Genomic DNA, 18,386 nt, shown 5'->3' with positions numbered 1-18,386 from the left:
GTTGCTGTACTGTGCCATCTGGATCAGTTAGTGTTTTATGTTCCTGACCCAGTGATCCTTCTGGGTCTAAACAAGAGAAAGGTTTCTGTTCCATCTATGCATGTTCTAGTAGGCTAACAGTGCATTCCTGAGATAGACCAGACCAGTGTCTGGATATTGACTTGCAGCCACGTGGCAGTGCCACGATGTCACGGCTCTACGTGTTGCCCCCGCGTGTCCTCTTGCCGCTTAACCTGCTGCCACCATAAAGCCGCTTCTAGCACCTCATAACACGTTTCACAGCAACACAGGCAAAGAGCAAGAAACAGAAAGCTTTCCTGGACAGTAGTGGAGAGAGAACATCAGGAAGCAGCGTCGCCGCCCGTCCGTCATGTGGCCGGAGAAGATGAAGGCGTGGGCGTCCACCATGGCCGACGACCCGCTCAAGAGCGCGTCGTCGGCGTCGTCACACCCGTCGAACCCGCTGAAGCGCTATAGCCCGACGACGCTGGCGGCCGGCGGCCTCATCGCCGTCGGCGCCCTCGGCTACCTCATGTTCGGGGGAAAGAAGAACGGGCACGACCAGCAGGCGAGCCGGGCTTAGAGAAGGCCGTCGAGATCGTCGATTAGCTAGCTTACCGAGATGCTCCAATAATAAACTCTTACCCTTCACCGGGTGTTCTGTACCTGTCTTTGATATATGTTCGATATGTGTAATATAGATTACTTCTGGTTTGTTCATGTGGTGTCTTTTATCACTGTACTACTACGGAGTACATGTAGTGTCTTTTACTGGAGTCTCTTCTTTTATTGTCATGTGGCCTATTCGTGGCTTGTACAATTCAAGCTTCAAACAGACAGTAGAGTCGGGACAGGAAGTTCATGAGATAAGCGGAGATCATGTAGCATTTCAACCACAGAAGATATGGTTCAACTTCAACGTTTAATTGTTGGATTATTGCATCTGAAAACCTGTTTTGTACAGATAGGAACCTGCCCTGAATTTCTGACATCAAAGCACCCTCATTCAGTTAACCTGCAAATACCCTGAACTCCTGAAGCACCTGAAGCAGCAGCCAACCTGTTGACCTTGTACAAACCTGCATGCTACCTTCTGATGCTTCCTCTGCTTCCGTGTTGGATGATGAGCAGCACCTGGCGGTGTACGATCCGTCCAAAATCGTGTACGACCGCAGCGGCACGTCCTCGGCTTCAGATGCAGGACCGAGCTCATTTCTCATGATCAGCTTACTTCAGTTGCTTCTGCTTCCCATGCACTTGCTGCCCCCGATTTGCGCAAGGGCGAAACCACTGAATCACTTCGCGGGCATGGAGCAGTTGATCGTCTGACCCAGTCCATGACCAGCTTCGTTGCTTCTAGGTGTGCTCACGAGTACAGTGCCCCCGCTTCAAGATGCGTCCTTGTGCAGCAAAGCAAACAGCAGATGACGACCTGCATTTCAGCGACTTTCCCCCCATAGCCTTAGAAGCATCTCCAATCGAAATGGATAGCAAGTAGAAAAATCAACACACATTGTAGCTTGTCTGAGGCTTCCCGCATAATTGCACAACGGCAGAAGTAAACGTTATTCAGCATTTCACCAACAAAAGGTATGGTTACAATGTTAAATGGTTTGATCTTACCATCGAAATCTTCTCTGTAAGGATACACAACTGCACTGAATTACTGGCATAAAAGATACACTAATGTAGTGTTACAGAATCAAACTGTGAATACCCTAAAACACCTGAACAAGCAGACTACGTTTCAGCTTATACTACACTCTGAAATTTCGATGATTCCTTTCCTACTGTCTTTTAACCTCTGATGTGGCAAACCGACAAAGCAGTTTTACAACTTTAGTCTCCAGATTTCTAGTCGATCTTGACCGAAGAGTAGATGAGCCTGGTGAACCAGAAGCAGGCATAGAAGCCAATGGTGCCGGTGAGCACGAAGAAGGCATACGAGGCGATGAGCATGTATCCGAAGTAGAGCACGCCAGATACTGTCTTCGTGATCTCCAGCTTGGCGAAGAAGTAGAATGTGGCGTACAGGAAGAGGTACAGCGCTGACGAGCCAGCCGTCAGGTAGGACCTCCACCACCACTGGTAGTCCTCACCACAGAGCTGGAAGTAGCAGAGCACAATGGTGATCTCAGCGCAGGTCAGGATTAGTATGACGAAGACCAGGAACAGAAAACCAAAGATGTAGTAGAACTGGTGCAGCCAGATCGATGTCAGGATGAAGAACAGCTCAATGAACACAGCACCGAAGGGCAGGATGCCACCAATCAGTACTGAGACGACTGGGTTCATGTACCATGGCTGCTCTGGTATTGCCCGTGGTATCTTGTTTGTCCTAACGGGGTCCTCCAAGGCAGGCTTCTTGAACCCAAGGTAGCTGCCAATGAAGACCAGTGGCACAGAGATCCCGAACCAGAGGAGAACCAGTGCAAACATGGTGGTGAACGGCACAGCACCAGAGGATTTCTCACCCCAGATGATAGCATTCAGGACGAAGAATATTGCAAATACGATGCCAGGAAACATCAAGGCCGTCTTGATTGTGACGTTCTTCCATTCTGAACCCTTGAACATCTTGTAAAGGCGCGAGGAGGAGTACCCTGCAAAGAGGCCCATGAAGACCCAGAGGAGGAGCATTGCTGTCATAAGGCCTCCCCGGTTTGATGGCGAGAGTAGCCCAAGGATGGCAAACAGCAAGGTGACAAGCAGCATGCCAAAAAACTGTACGCCTGTCCCGACATATACACACAGCAGGTCAGCGTTGACAGGAGGCCTGAACACATCGCCATGGACAAGCTTCCATCCTGTCTCCTCCTGGGCGTCCTCCTGGTCTTCTAACTGGTTGTACTTGGAGATATCACGGTACAGTGTCCGGAGCATGATCATGGCAACCATCCCAGAGAGGAAGAGGACTATCATCAGCGAATTGACAATTGAGAACCAATGGATTTGGTCATCTGCCATCAGAAGGTAGGTGTCCCAGCGTGATGCCCACTTGATAGGACTTTCCTGCATGACACACATATGAACAGAAAAAGTCAGAAGAATTGAATGTTTCTCAAGGAAAAGTTGGACCATCTATCTGAGGGTTCACAGTGGTGACCTTTGACATAATCCATTAAGGGTGATAATAGACAAACTATTCGAGATAAAAGAATAGTTGAAACTACCTCAAAGTTAACATCATAGGTGAAAATGATCTCTTTACTGGCCTCTACTTCTTGAGGTGAATCTGAATCTACGACTAGACGTCTTGAGTGTGGATCACAGGTTTTAAGGGGTGTAGCAGTCCCCTTCCAGTCGCCATCATATTCATGCTTAACGCTGCAGAAGATATTATAAATTTAGTTCTAATAATCATATATAAACAGAAAAACATAACGAGCAACCGAGCATCGTGCCATAGCCCAATATTACACCTGTATGGTTTAACCTCAAAGGCTACAATCCTAGCAATATCAGTGTTTGCATCCTTGTGATACTTCACCAGAAATGTGAAGTGGTTGTGGATGAAATGCTTCTCCTCCTTGCTCTGCATCAATGACATTCAAATCAGAACACATAAGTATTCCTAGCTAGCTAGCAGATTATCAACCCACCCCTGCATACTGTCCCTTGACGCCGACATGCATGCCTTGCTGATAGACTGTCGGCGCCTCTTGATCCAACCTCTTAATAGGTACGACCAAAGGAAGGTTGTCAAGAATCCTGCAAGCCACAAAACCGAGGCTCATTTCCCCATTCCAGTCACCTGAAATATTATATATGGGCCTTTGATCTACGTCTACGCATTCAGTAAATGGCCTCTCACATGTTTATGCGGTACTCGTCGTCGATTTTCTCCTTCAGATCCCTGGCCTCGTCTTGGTTCGGAGCAATCTTGCACACGATCTGGCACAGCTTAGGCTCCATCATCTCGAACTGCATTTCAAGGACCATGATTGAAATTTCACAAAGGCACCGAGGACCGAGCTAATTACAGCGAACATACACGACACGAGTGACCTTTTTCCTGAGACTATCTCAGAACTGCAGTGTGCAGGTAGGTACTAGTAACATACTCCTATACAGGAAGTGGATGCAGAATTGCAGAGCACTACACTTCACTTTTTTTTTTGAACATGTGGAGCACTAGTACTAGCCCGTAGGCTTACCACGTATAGCGAATTCTCGATGCGGTCGCCGCGGAGGACCTCGCCGAGGTTCTCAGCGCTGTCGACGATGGTGCCCGGCCTGCAGAAGGGGAGGGAGTAGTAGGAGTAGGGCAGCTGCGTCTTGATGGAGCTCAGCTGGTTGACCTTCACGGCGAGCGGGTCCTTCTGCAACCCACACACAAACACAGCCTCAGCGCGTGAGGAGCGGACTCCAACCTCTCGAAGAGATCATCAAACCCACGGGCCCAGCGACGAGAGAAACGCGAAACGAAAAGCAGGAGAAAGAGGAAACGGAAAGGGTGGGGACCTTGCGGAAGTCGGCGGGGGCGACGCCGGGGAGGTAGAACCCGCGCGCGGTGCCCGCGCAGGCGAGCAGGGCGGCCGCGACGACGAGGAGCGCCAGCGCCGGGCGGGTCGTCGGCGTCGCCATGGGTGACCGGGGATCGGGGAGGGAGGGCGAGGAGGTGGGAAGGGAAGGGAAGGGGGAAGTCGTCGACGGCCGCGGGGTGGCCTTTGCTTGGATTTGACGGGTGTCCCCGGGGCGGCTGGCCGGGGTTTAGGTGCGAGGCTGGCAGGTGGGCCCGGATCCCCGCGCAGTTCGGCGGCGCGTGTCTCGCCTGTCGCACTGGCCGCGTCGTGGCCCACCGGAATCGCGGATTCCGGAGGGGCCGGGTCCGGTTGGGGGCGTGGGACCCACCGGCGGTGCGCGAATCACGACGAGGATGCGGGGGGCTCGTGTTTGTTATCTGCGGTGTGGTTTAGGGTGCACGATATCAATATGCACGCAGGCCAGGCTGGTCACGTACTTACGTTACATTACACCGTGCAAGTTGCGTGTTAGCGACGGCTTAGAGAGTAGTAGTGTGCCCCCCTTTTTTTTTCTTGAAACACCTCCTACGTGAGAAAAACTTACCGCAGCTGGCCAGCCGCCTCTGCTGGCACCGTGAGATTGCGAGATGGTTCTTAGGAGACGCCCAAAAGATGGATCAGGTTTTGTGTTGACGACGTGTCAGGCCAGAACATAGTCCGTGCAGTAGTGGAGCGTGAGTGGCCTCAGTGGGAGACGCAGCACGCGCGCCGACGTGCCGCCGCCTCGGCGCCTCTCCAGGAACAGAACAGGTGGGCACGGCGCACCAGGCACCACCACGGACGGGACGGCGGCGCACTACATTTTCGGCGAGACACCGGTACAACCGTACGAGCCACCGTCACGCGCGTACGTGTTTGGCTGGAAAGCCGCCCGCGCGCGCTACTGGCCGAGCCGTGCCGTGTGCCGAGCGAGCCCCGTGGTCGTGGTTCGACGAGATCCGTGGCAGTTTTGGCAGGGCTGCTTTGCGAAGTCGTCTACGAATCGGTAATTGGATGGCCCTTGTCATGATGTGGATTTTTTTTTGGGACAGCAAATGCAACGCAACCAATTTTTACGCGGGCTGGTTTGGGATTGAGAGAGAAGCTGAAAGGATCTCCATATGTCTTGAAGATAAATTTCAGAGGCAGTGAATAGTCATACATGATACATGGCCATATTGATTCAGTCAGATGTTACATGTAAATTTTCTTTTGAAAAAAATTATTTACAAGGGTGCTACCCTACCATTCGCGATTCAAGCGGGGCAGCAAGACTTTTGAGTGAGTAGTGCTTCCATGGACTGCCAAGTGTTTCAATGGACCAGGCCACTTAATGCTTCGCGGGCTAGGAGAGGGCGTTTTTATTGTTGGCATCTCCCTTCTTCAACCTCTCGTCCTCAACCTTCGAATTAACTATTGCAAATATTCGATTTACAACTTTCGACTACAAAACCGAACAAAAGAGGTCATACAACTGTCGAACCCGCACTCTCAGGCAGCGTGCGCAACGGCGACGTTCAAGGAGCGGATAGAATTATGGGAACTAGAAAGGAAACACGTAGAACCCACACTCTACGTACGACGCTGCCATTGCCAAGAATCCTTCGACCATTGACGGCACAATCAGCGCATAAGATCATTCGGTAACACATGTTCGCAAATCGTAATGGAACAGGCCGACGCCGGCTGCCTTGGCGGCGGCGCGGCGCTACGGTGCCGCTCACCTGGTTTGTCTGGCCGAATGACACGAAGCACATATAACACACGGGCCTTGTTTGGTTACTATATCCATTCTAGGATTCCTAGAATGCACGCTTTCCAAAAAAATCTCGTATGAATGGAGTACTAAATGAAGTCTATTTGTAAAATCTTTTCAGGAATGTGTATAACTTTTCGCGACGAATATAATGACGGTAATTAATCGATGATTGGCTACAGTGATGCTACATTACTATCCTCTAATCACACGGTCAAATGTCTCATTAGATTTTTCAAGGTTTCTAATGCAGGGGTTCTGGAGTTAGTTTTATAAACTGACTTTATTTGACACCGTTATTAGCGGTTAAAATTTCCTAGCACTTCTTAGGGCAAAAAGGCCACGGCAGCGGCCACACGGCAGAGCCGCCTCCGCCGCGACCCCACCGGCACAAGGAAGAAAAAGGCGTTCCAGGACGGCTGCATCGATGCAGGAGACGGCCAGGACGCGGCAGCGCACCATGGAGACGTCGCGTGAACGTTCGATGTCCAAGGTGGACGGTAGAGTCGGTAGACGAAACACCGTCCACCCCTTGGCTGCCTACTAGCCGTTTGATTGGATTTGTGCGGGCGTGCCAATCGAAGCCCCTGCCTTGGATTGGATCCGTAGCTCCGTAGGTGAGAAGAGAGCGGCCGCGCCATGGCAAGCTGCAACCTCCCGCGCGCGCCAGCCGAGAGACGTCGGCGCCCACCGCGTCGCTGGGCGGCCACGGCCGCCGACCCGTCGCCAAACTGCACCGGGACAAGGCCACTCCCCCGCCTGCTGGCACATGCAGGAGCCGGTTCGAGTCCCTGCCTTTTATCTTGGAGGGCGCGCGCCACGCGCTGCTGCGTCCTGACGAGTCTCGCCGCCCCGCCGGCCGGACGCCACGGTTCACGAGCAGCTCGGTGGCAACGCCAGTAGACAAGGACGCGGACGCCGCCGGACGTTCCCGAGGACCTCCGCCGCAGCCTCGCCGTGGCGCCACGAAGCAAAGGGGACTCTACGAGCGCACGCTTATGTTGAAGCGCGCGGTGTAGCGAGATACGGCGGCACTCCAGCGAGACGTCGGTGAACTGTGGAGCGTGAGCACGGGAGCGCGCTGGGGCGGACGGTGAATGGAAGACCGACCGGGTGGACGGTGAATGAAATACCGTCCACCCCCTTTCAGTGTCTTACGTTCGTTGGATTGGATCACGACGGCTGCGATTAACCCCATCAAAGCCTCCGCCTCCGCCTCTACTGTTGTAGAGCGCCCCTCCTCCGGCCTGGAAGTCACCGCCGAGGTGGACGGCTTAGCGACGAGGCCGCAGCCGCCGGAACCCGCACTCGCAGATCTGCTCTGCACGCTCGATCTGGGGGCGAAATGCTGCCGGCGATCTGAACTCTGAAGTCTGAACGAGGTAGCGGCGTGCGCAACGGCGACGTTCACGGACATGGCTATGGCTGCCCCGCGCGCCGGTGCTCCAACTGATTAATTGCCGCTTCGTCACGTTGGTGCTCGCCGTGGTTTTCCAAGTACACTGCGACGCCGCGCGCGTGAGCCATGGTGGCCTTCCTGCGCCGCCCCATCGAGATCATGCTAGCAACGTTTTCATTTCGCGTGGCTCCGGCTGAGTCCCACCCGGCGCCCATGTCAGCGGTGGCGGCGACGGTGGATCGGGCGTGCTCAGCTCAGGTCACGGTTGCATTTGGTGTGCTCTGACAGGCTCGACCAGGCCGGTCAGCGTGCCGCGTGCATCAGAAAGCCTGCAATTGTATTGTTCCTTCAACCCCCCCCCCCTCCTACAACTGCGCTCTCTGCACTAATAAGACAGAGGAAACCTTGGAGCATCTCTTTTTGCATTGTTCGTTTGCTGAAGCTTGCTGAGAGATTGTAGGTTTGCAAGTACCTAATCAAGTGGACGTCTTCCGGGCAGTTGACAGCTTCAAAGCCCAATTGAATACACCTATTTTTATGAACATTGTTATTTTGATGTGCTGGAGTATTTGGCTTTCTTCAAGAATTGATCTCATTTTCAAGGTTTACAGCCTTCAACTACGAGTTGCCCACGTACTTTCAAGAAAGAACTCCTGTTGCATGCGCACAGGATCAAAGGCAAACACAAAACTCTATTAGAAGAATGGATTTTCCACTTTGGATAGTTGCTCAGATTTTTTTTATCTTTCTTTGTTTCTTAAGTTCGTTGCTGTAAAACTCTGTCCGAATGAACCAGCATGTTGTACAGGGGATGATACATCATACAAGGGAAGGCAGAAAAAACAGACGTAGGAAACAGGCACAACAGTTTTAAATGGAGTATCAGATATTCAGATGGATGTGTGTTTCATCAAGAGAGAGTAAAAATAACACATTGTAGATTGTGTCAATAGCATTAAAAAACAGAGAGAACAGTGAGATGCTCATCATGGATACTGAGATTATTCCGCATTTCAGCAACAGAAACATATGGTTAATCACTTGATTGAATGCAAAGTTGCCGCCCTGTGGGGGTAAGGATGCACGCAAGCGCCAAGTGACAGGCATCAAAGTTTTCAGTGTAACTGAATATTCGTAAAGACCCCTGAACGAACAGCATTATTTCACTGCGTATAAACATGCTACTTTACACATCGTGTTCACTTTCCCATCTTCAACCTCCGATTTCTCAAGCCGGCAGCAAAGCAATGAAATTATGGATTCCTAATCAATCTTCACCGAAGAGTATATGAGCCTGGTGAACCACAAGCAGGCGTAGAAGCCAATGGTGCCAGTTAGCACGAAGAAGGCGTAGGACAAGATGAACATGTAGCCGAAGTAGAGCATGCCCGGGGTCGCCTTTGTGATCTGCAGCTTGGTGAAGAAATAGAACGTGGTGTACATGAACATGTACAACGCTGACGATCCAGAAGTCAAGTAGGACCTCCACCACCACCGATGATCCTCGTTGCACAGCTGGAAATAGCAGAGAACAATGGAGATCTCTGCGCAGGTCACTATAAGGATGATGAAAACGAGGAACGCAATTCCGAACGCGTAATAGAACTGGTGAATCCAGATTGCTGTCAGGATGTAGAAGAGCTCCATGAACACCGCGCCAAAGGGCAGGATGCCTCCGATCAATACCGAGACCGCTGGATTCATGTACCATGGCTGCTCCGGTATTGGCCGCGGTATCTTGTTTGTCCTCACCGGGTTGTCAATGACAGGCTTGTTAAACCCGAGGAAGCTGCCGATGAAGGTTAGCGGCAAAGAGACTCCGAGCCACAGGAAAACCAGTGCGAACATGGTGGTGAATGGCACAGCCCCAGAGGATTTCTCCACCCAGAGGAGAATGTTCAGGGTAAAGAGTATTAGGAAGACAGCACCAGGGACTACCAAGGCCGTCATGATGGAGACCTTCTTCCATTCTGAGCCCCCCAACATCTTATAAAGGCGTGCAGTGGAGTACCCTGCAAAGAGGCCCATGAAGACCCAGGGCAGGAGCATGGCTGTCATGAACCCTCCACCGTTTGAAGGTGATAGGAGCCCCAGGATGGCGATCAGCAAGGTGACAAGCAACGTTCCAAAGATCTGTACACCTGTGCCCACGTAAACGCACAGCAGGTCAGCATTCACAGGAGGCCTGAACACATCACCGTGGAGAAGCTTCCACCCAGACTCCTCCTGGTCCTGGGCTTCCTCCTGGTTCTCCAGCTGATTGTACATGGAGATGTCACGGTTCAGAGTCCGGAGCATGATCAAGGCAACCATCACAGAGAGGAAGAGGACTGTCATAAGAGAATTCCCAATGTTAAACCAATGCTCGTCAGGCGTTTTAAGGTGAGTGTCCCAGCGTGATGCCCTCTTGATATCACTTTCCTGCATGATGTAACATGTGGACAGAAATGAAAAGGTCAGGAAATCTGAAAAATTGGACCATAAGACCCCTAGATCTCAAAAAAGCAGGGATGGTTGTGTACAAACAACTCGACAGGTGGAACAATCGGAACTACCTCAAAGTTAACATCATAGGTGAAAATGATCTCTTTGTTTGCCTCTATTTCTTGAGGCCTATCAGAGTTCATTACTAGACGCCCTGAGTGCGGATTACAGGTTTCAAGGCGTGTCATATTTCCCTTCAAATCACCATCGAGTTCATGCTCAACACTGCAACAAATATAATATATGTACAGACCAAGCATCAAATAAATGCAAAGGCATAATCAATTAATCATCCGAGAACACAAAGAAACTGAACACTCTGATGGATGAAAACTTAACCTGAACGGTTTAACCTCAAAGCCCACAATCCTAGTAAGACCAGTGTGTGCATCTCTGTTATACTTCACCAGAAATGATAAGTGGTTGTGGATGAAATAACTGTAATCTTTTCTCTGCATCAAACACATTCAAATCATGAGACAATTGTCATTGGCTGAACACATTGGTATTCCTGGCTAGCGAGAAGATCATCAACCCACCCCTACAAGCCACTCCTTGGCACCAACATGCATGCCTTGTAGATAGAATGGAGGCTCCTCTTTATCCAATCTCCTCACTGGGATGACCATGGGGACGTTATCAAGAATCCTGCAAGCAACAGACACAAAGGCTTATTCTCAGATTCTCTCATCCAATTTATCTGAACTTCTATGCAGGCTGGCAGGCTGCATCTCACATGTTTACACGGTACTCGTCATCGATTTTCTCCTTGAAATCCTTTGCTCCCTGTTGGCTCAGAACGATCCTGCATGCTACCTGACAGAGCTTAGGCTCCATCATTTCGAACTGCATCGGATTCACAGCCAAAACATCAAGGAGGTAATTGCTGACAGGCCGGCAAAAGCAGCTGACAGGAGGTGTAAAGTGGAATACGGAAATTCCAGTGCTACTGTATCGGTACTAGCTGCCGAAGTCCTGCAGAATTACCACGTAGGGCGAGCTCTCGATCCGGTCGCCGCGGAGTAGCTCGCCGAGGCTCCCGGCGCTGTTGACGATGGTGTCCGGCCTGCAGAAGGGGAGGGAGTAGTAGGAGTAGGGCACCTGCGTCTTGACGGAGCTCAGCTGTGTCACCTCCACGGTGAGCAGGTCGTTCTGCAAGGAGCCACGGGACTCAGCGCGTCAGGAAACAGAGCCTTGCGGAAGAGGAAGAAAACAGGTAAGGGGTGGGGGAGGCAGGACCTTGCGGAAGTCGGCGGGGGCGACGGCGGGCAGGTAGAACCCGCGGGCGGCGGTGGTGGTGGCGGCGGCCAGGTAGAACCCCCGAGAGGCGGTGGCGGCGGCGGCGCATGCGAGGACGAGGAAGAGGAGTGCCGGGTGCGTCATCGCCATTGGTAGGAGGGGAGGCCGGGGCGGCAGAGATTATTGCCTATTGGACTGCAGAAGGGAAGAAAAGAAGGGGGACGAAGAGCAAAAGTCGCCGGCGACCACGGAGCGTCTGGTCCGGCGGCTGTGGGGGCCCGCACGAGACTCCATGCAGGTGGTGAGGTCTCGTGTCAGTGGCCGAGCGTGTGGCAAACAAGGAAACACTACGGCTGACCAGGGCACCAGTCACCACTGGTTCTTCGACTGAAAGTCTGAAACTAGGAGGTTGCGTGCTGGCATTTGAGCCTGTGAGAACGACAAGGAAGAAGAGCGCCGGGTGCGCCGCCGCCCGCCGCCATTGGTACCGGAGGACAGTGAGAGTCTGGGAGGGGAGGTTGGGAGCGCACGGACCGAAACTGGAAGGCCAGGAAGGGGAGAAGCCATCGCCGACGACCGCGGGCGGCGGCCCCTCACTGGGCTTCACGAGACGAATGCTCATGCCAGTGTTCAGAGTTCAGACAACTCAAGACTGGGAGCTAGCTACAACTGAAAAAAAAAGTGAACAGCTAAAACTGATTTATACTGCTATGATTAGATTAGCAGGTGTTATTAGTTGTGGAAGAGATGAGTCACATTCTGTGCTGAAGGATGCCCCTCCATCAGGCATCAGCCGATCAATTTCTTGATGTCAAGCAGTAGCCTGTGTCCCTAACTTTGGTTTGAAGACGATGTGGTCTTTGACTGAAAAGCCGGCTGGTGTTGGTTTCGCTGCGTGCTAGTTGTGGAGCCTCGATCATGGCTGGGAAATATAAGTGTCAGTTGGGCATCATTTCAAGCCAGATCGTCTAAAACTGAACGGAACGCGACCTCTTATCGTGCAGTGTTCGAGTTCAGAATACGGGACAGAAAAACGATCATATATCATTTACTTTTTTTTTGGAAAAGGGTAATTTTATTGACTTCAAGCACAATACATCATTTACTGGACTACATAAAACTCTGATATCTGAGACCCATACGTTCAAGTCCAGTTGTGGGGGTCGGACTTGTATTATTCCTATGTATCTGTTTGTAACAATGAGTTGTTTTGTATCCAATGAAATTTCTGATGATCAGCGTATCACTGAGTCATTAAGTTAATGGAATGCATATTTCTTTCAATAAAAAAATCTGTTACTGCACCAAAATTCAAAAATATCATTGTCTAGTTTGAGGCAGCCACGTCGATAAAAAACTTGTTTGGATCTTGTTGGCCATTGAGTTTCCCTTTCTATCCATCCCCAAAAGTTGTTCCAACCAAAAAATTGGATCTCTACTTTAAGTATGCAATATGACCCTTTCCACAAAGAGTAATAACACCATATAGTTTATAGAAAAACATCATGTATTTTGACAAGAAGAATTATGTAGAGCATCACATTTGATTGAGGCTAGCAGATTGGCCTTTTTAACTGAAAAGGCGGCACTCTGGCAGTGTGTTTAAGCACTGATCAAGGCAGTGATAAGCGTGGTCAGCAGCAGAACCTTCAGCAGCTTGGCCAGGCACCTGGCATGGAGAGTGAGGGCCGCTGTTCTAACCGTTGTGACCATCATCAGATAGAGACCGAGAGCTACAGTACTGAAGAACAAGAACCCGAGTGCGCTGGCTGGCCCTACCATTGAGTTTCCAAAGACTGCAGTGATGAGGCCGCCACAGTTGACAATTTCAGCTGAGTTTTCGAATATGTCGTCAAAACTTTGACCATCTTCATCATAGGCGACATGATCCTGATCAGTTCTCTCAGTATCAACGTTGTGATTAGCTTCGTTGTGGGTCCTTATTTGTTGCGTCGCTCCAGGCTGCAATCTATGACGCAGAACAGCAATGATTGGGAGAAAAACGGCTGGGAGGATGGCGTAGCTATAGTACTTGTTGAATGAGACAAGCAGGAGGTACGACACTAACTCCAGAAAAAACCATGAGAGGTAGGTCAAGGCACTGCTCCAATTTGGTGGCTTCAATATTGAGAGCGTTGCATGGACGATGAAGAAGGCTCCAATAGCAATCTTGAAGGCCATTTTTCCGGGGGAGAATGATGCTGATGCAGAACTCAGGTAAGTGGCTAATATAGTGATTGCGAATACGAGGGCCTTGATAGAATATTTGTATGAACGTCGCTGCTTTTGCCTGAGCTGATCAGCCGGGGTATCACTGCCATGGACGACCTGCGTATTTCGAAGAATGAGATTTAATTTTGCTGAGAGCCAATAAGAAGGGGCATTTTTACAATACATCAAAGTCCATATATATAGACTACTTTTTTTTTACTTGACGTATAAATGAATTGTATGCATTGGCAGGTGTATAGTGTCTCATTATGATATCAAAGCCATAGGTCTCGACTTAGAGTCCTGATAGATGAACTGTTGTGGCCCGAGGGAGTCTACATACGAGGAGTGTTAGAAGCATTTAGGTGATATAGTTGATACATAGTAGTTTAATATTCTTTATACTAGGTTCTTTTTCCACATGAGCAAGCCATTAGGCCAGCTCAAATAATAAAGTTTGCATCCACATCATATTTAATGTAAATCCACACTGAATAGGGTATTAGAATGCCTTCTGCCTCTAGGAATACGCTACTAACTAGAATTAGTTAGTTTTTGTATTTTTTGGATTCCTACCATTACAATTTCCAACTTTTGAAGAATCGAAAATACGTGGGTCTGCAAGTGGGTCCAAGGACATCAAAAATGTATAAAATGGCATGGTTCAAAGAAGTAAAGAATTATAATGACAAATTTTAAAATAGATGAATTGTAATGACATTCTTCAAAATTTGAAAAATTATAATGGCAGAAATAAAAAAAACCTTTCGCCCACCTGCCTGCTGACCGGAGTTAAGCTACCGGAGGACAGCTGGTTGTGGCCTTGGCCGCCGGCAGCCGGAGCAGAGAGCCCCGCGGTCTGTTCTGTCTGCATCAGTCCGTATTCATTATTGGACTACAAGAAGATGAAAGGAACCCAATAAAACGTCAGCCAATATTTTGGTCTAGAATTTCTCATTTTTCAACAGAAGTTTCTAAATTGTCAAAAAGTGGTATACTGGCAGTGATTATTCCTCTAATATTCCATATTTTCAAACATTACTCCTTAATGTTCCATCAGTTAATTACCACTTAATGTTTCAGATAAATTAGCACTTCATGTTCCACCACTGTTGCTACCAGTGTAATTTTTTGTACTTCGTAACTAGTGTACATATCCCCGCCAAAAAAAAAACACCAATGTAATATTGTAAAATAGTGTTTACGAAATATTCACAAAAAAGTGTTTAGTAGGGGTGTCAATTAGTGACTCTTAGGTGCACCTTCAATTTTTTTTAGTTCAAAATTTTGTACTATTTCTTTAAAATCATATTTTATTTTGAAAAATTAATACAAAATTTTGAACTAAAGAGAATTGGATGTGCATCTAAAGATCACTAATTTTGCACTCCTAGTGTTTAGGAAACAAAAACCTAAACGACCTGGGGTGCGCAGCAGATGCATCCCAGCCCCAAAAAAAGTTCAGAGTCCTACGCCTAACTGCAACCTTACATGGAGACTTCGGGTTGGATTATTTAGAATCCGCCGTCCCAACTTTTTCCAACCCGTGAGATCTGAGGCACTGGTGTGAGAGGACAGCTGGGCGGGCGCCACGGGATTGGAGCTCGTGGGATGTTCAGTCTTGATATGTAGTATCTGTTGGTCCTCGAGCTGCGAAGAAGGAAAACATATTATATGTCAACTGTATTTGCTTTTGAAGCTAATGTTGCATCTAATATGTTTCAAGCAAAGTGCTCATAATTTACTACTCCCTCCATCCTAATATAATACAATATTTAATATGTATAGAAATGGGTCTAAAGTATAGTTACATACCTCCGTCCCAGAATATAGCTATTTTTAGGTTTTCTCCAAGTCAAATCTTTTAAACTTTGAAGAAAGATAGTAAAAAATATAAAGATTGACAACATAAAGATGATATCAGGTTATTTATATTGAACCAACTATCACAACATGTAATATTTTTTATTTAAAAGTTATTATTTTTAAAGATATAATTGGTAAAAGATGAAAATGTTTGATTTTGACCAAGTCAAAAGTTATTATATTTTGGGACGAAGGTAGCATGAGTTTTATGTGGGATTTTCATCATAATTGATCCAACATACTTGGAAATTAAAACTGATGTCACTGAAAGGAACCTCTAATTTTAGATGGCATATAAAGGATTGTTACAGCTTTCAATGGCATATAAGGAATTTTCTCTAACAAGAACACAGCAGGACTGAAAGAGTGGTTGGTTTTGCCTCAAGATCACATCAGCCGCATGCTTCCATACTTTGCAAGCAAAATTACTGATGCTTTAATTGGTTTGACAAAATTATCTCTCTCTCTCTCTCTCTCTCACACTCACACACACACACGCACGACAAGAAGAATGCTACTAGAAAGCAAAATGCTGATAGTTGCTAGTACTACCTGAGAAGGACTCCCACCACCACCAAGTGTGTCAACCAGAATGAGAGTTGAACCGCCCTCGATGTTGTAATAAGCCAGGGTGCCGTCATCATCGAGCCGCTTTCCCTCATATTCGACGTGCTGTTTCGTCTGCTCCTGGTGAATGCCCTGCTCCTCATGTCTCTCATTAACCATGTCCTTGATTTGGGAGATGGTATGCTCTGAGCACACATTGAGACTGAAAGGGTGACCATTGAGTTTCTCAACAATGATAGACATCCCACCCCCACGCAGACGAAGGACCAGATAGAAAATTGATCCATTCTCGACATTGTAATCGGCCAATGTACGGTCATCCTCGACCTGGACCCCACTCAAAATTAGCCTCAGAGTATCCAGCAGCATACCTAGCTTCTCCATAAGCATAAACTTGAGAGCGGCGATGGTTTCTGAAAGGTCGGATTCAAATGTGAGAGAAAGACCTGTGAGCGTCTTGACAAAAAATTCCTTCCTTTCGCCACCACTACGCCGCCCCAGACTACTGAGCTTTGGGACTAGAATGAGATTTGAATTTCTTTGGATGCCGTAATCAGCAAGGGTACGGTCATTTTCAAGCTTCTTAGAAAACCAGAGCTCCGGTTGTGGCAGCAGAATGCCCTTCTCCTGAATCTTGGCCTTGACACTGGCGATTGTTTCGGTGAGATCCACTTTGAGCGCGAAAGTCTCATCCACATGAGCGAGTCTGATAAAGATGTAGTCCCCTCGAAGGAGGCGGCGCCGGAGCCCCTCGTTCTTGTTATCATCGTTTCTGGTGCCAGCGAAAACAGGGGAGCGCTGGACCAGGGGCGTGGCCTCCATGCGTCCTGCATCGGTGCTTTCCATCTCAAGATCTGGCACCTGTACATTTTGAATAGAAAGGTGATTTATTAGAGATGAACTGTGGATAACCTTAAATATAAACTAATCAAGCATCTAAACAACGTGATCCTACGCAGCAAAATACATGAGCTAGGCGGGCCATTTTCACGATCTGTTTGACAAGCTCGGCACAGGGCAGAAAACCAACAATACTAAATGGTTTGCCTCAATAGCGCATTGAATTGTCCCTTCCAAACTTAGCAACCAAAATTAATGATGCCCCTTTTACTGTACACAATACCTCCTCGTCGATTCGCAGAAATCTCGGGTGAATGCCCTCCTCCTCAATCATGGTCTTCACACTGGCGGTGGTCTCCATGGGATCCATTTCGGGCTCTACAATCTCACCGTTGAGCTTCCGCACAGAGATCTTTCTGACATGGCGGCGGCGGCGAATCCCATCCGAGAGCGTGGTCTCCATGCGGTTTGCTCTGGTGCTCGCCATCTGAAGAGGAAACACAGGCGGTATATGGATCAGCAGCGAATGAATCATCTACTTGGAACAGAACTTTTAGAAACACTACAACTAGAGCAGCGTACATACCGTGACTGAAGAAGTGACAAGGCTCGATCTGTAAGCTGAAGACAATTCCTCTTCTTTTGTATATATAGATAGGTTATGGCGGTGTGGTAGGCATAGTGCGGGTGTCAAAAAAAAAAACTTCCTGTCCTTGACCTGCAAAGGTTTGGTTGTTGGAATCACTTTGCTTGCTTGCAGTCTAGCGGCACAACTCCTTTGAGTCCTTTCCTCTTTTTCTCTTTTTTTATTCCTTGCCTCCTCATTGCGTAAATAAAGAAAGACAGCTGCCAAGGTTTCCTTTTCTGCGCTGCCTGCATGCACGGGTCATCCCGTCCTTATTCCAGGCTCTGCATCTGTTCATGTATATATGTGTAGTGTACTAGTGTATACGAGCTGTGTCTCATCCCCGAGCCGCACGGTGCCACGCGTCAGACGAGGAGCGCTCAAGCAATCTGAGGTGCGGTCGGGTTTGGCTGTATAGAAGTTAGACTATTATGGCGGTGTGGTAGGCATAGTGCGGGTGTCAACAAAAAAAACTTCCTGTCCTTGTCCTGCAAAGGTTTGGTTGTTGGAATCAACTCGCAGAGCAGGTTCGGAGAAAACGCATGGATCCACAAGTCATCGTGCACTGGGCAAAACTCGTCAATGATCGTAGACTCGTAGTCAAAAAAAAACACGCGTTTTCAGCCAGCGTAGTGGAGTAGCTTTTCTTCTTCTGTTAACAAGCCAACAAACCCGGGTCAAAAAAAAAAAACAAGCCAACTAACCCGGGCAACGTGAGGACGGACTCGTGGAGAACTTGCAGAAACACCGTGTGTCCAAACAGAACTAGTCCACCTACACTCGTCAATATTATGTTTGGCCACGTGTCATTTCCTGATTCGGCCATAAGTCGTGTTTCTGTTTATCCACATATCATTTTTCTTGTTAGTGCACTTGTCGCCTACCGGTTGTGGC

General features: G+C 48.7%; 3 protein-coding genes across 3 annotated transcripts; all 3 read right to left on the bottom strand.

Moving 5' to 3' along the window:
* Positions 1–1,555: 1,555 nt before the first annotated feature.
* On the bottom strand, positions 1,556–4,680 carry LOC120671376 (transmembrane 9 superfamily member 8-like). Its single transcript, XM_039951675.1, has 7 exons — positions 4,465–4,680; positions 4,158–4,322; positions 3,815–3,924; positions 3,603–3,711; positions 3,423–3,535; positions 3,174–3,327; positions 1,556–3,012 (listed from the first exon to the last, which is right to left on the bottom strand). The coding sequence occupies exons 1-7, from the start codon at positions 4,585–4,587 to the stop codon at positions 1,855–1,857; spliced, it is 1,932 nt and encodes a 643-aa protein (XP_039807609.1). The 5' UTR covers positions 4,588–4,680; the 3' UTR covers positions 1,556–1,854.
* A 3,901-nt stretch (positions 4,681–8,581) lies between these two features.
* Positions 8,582–11,533, bottom strand: LOC120671373 (transmembrane 9 superfamily member 9-like). Its single transcript, XM_039951671.1, has 7 exons — positions 11,384–11,533; positions 11,132–11,296; positions 10,881–10,990; positions 10,684–10,792; positions 10,484–10,596; positions 10,216–10,369; positions 8,582–10,081 (listed from the first exon to the last, which is right to left on the bottom strand). The coding sequence occupies exons 1-7, from the start codon at positions 11,531–11,533 to the stop codon at positions 8,924–8,926; spliced, it is 1,959 nt and encodes a 652-aa protein (XP_039807605.1). The 3' UTR covers positions 8,582–8,923.
* A 1,196-nt stretch (positions 11,534–12,729) lies between these two features.
* LOC120671372 lies at positions 12,730–17,802 on the bottom strand. The gene is made up of 6 exons (XM_039951670.1): positions 17,454–17,802; positions 17,151–17,354; positions 16,013–16,888; positions 15,086–15,244; positions 14,370–14,489; positions 12,730–13,711 (listed from the first exon to the last, which is right to left on the bottom strand). Exons 2-6 carry the CDS (start codon positions 17,352–17,354, stop codon positions 12,986–12,988), a joined length of 2,085 nt encoding a protein of 694 aa, XP_039807604.1. The 5' UTR covers positions 17,454–17,802; the 3' UTR covers positions 12,730–12,985.
* Between the last annotated feature and the right edge of the window lie 584 nt (positions 17,803–18,386).

The sequence above is a fragment of the Panicum virgatum genome, chromosome 4N (assembly GCF_016808335.1).
Source record: "Panicum virgatum strain AP13 chromosome 4N, P.virgatum_v5, whole genome shotgun sequence".
NCBI lineage: Eukaryota > Viridiplantae > Streptophyta > Magnoliopsida > Poales > Poaceae > Panicum > Panicum virgatum.
Note: the sequence above shows the minus strand (reverse complement) of the source record. Positions and strands in the feature narration are given on the sequence as shown.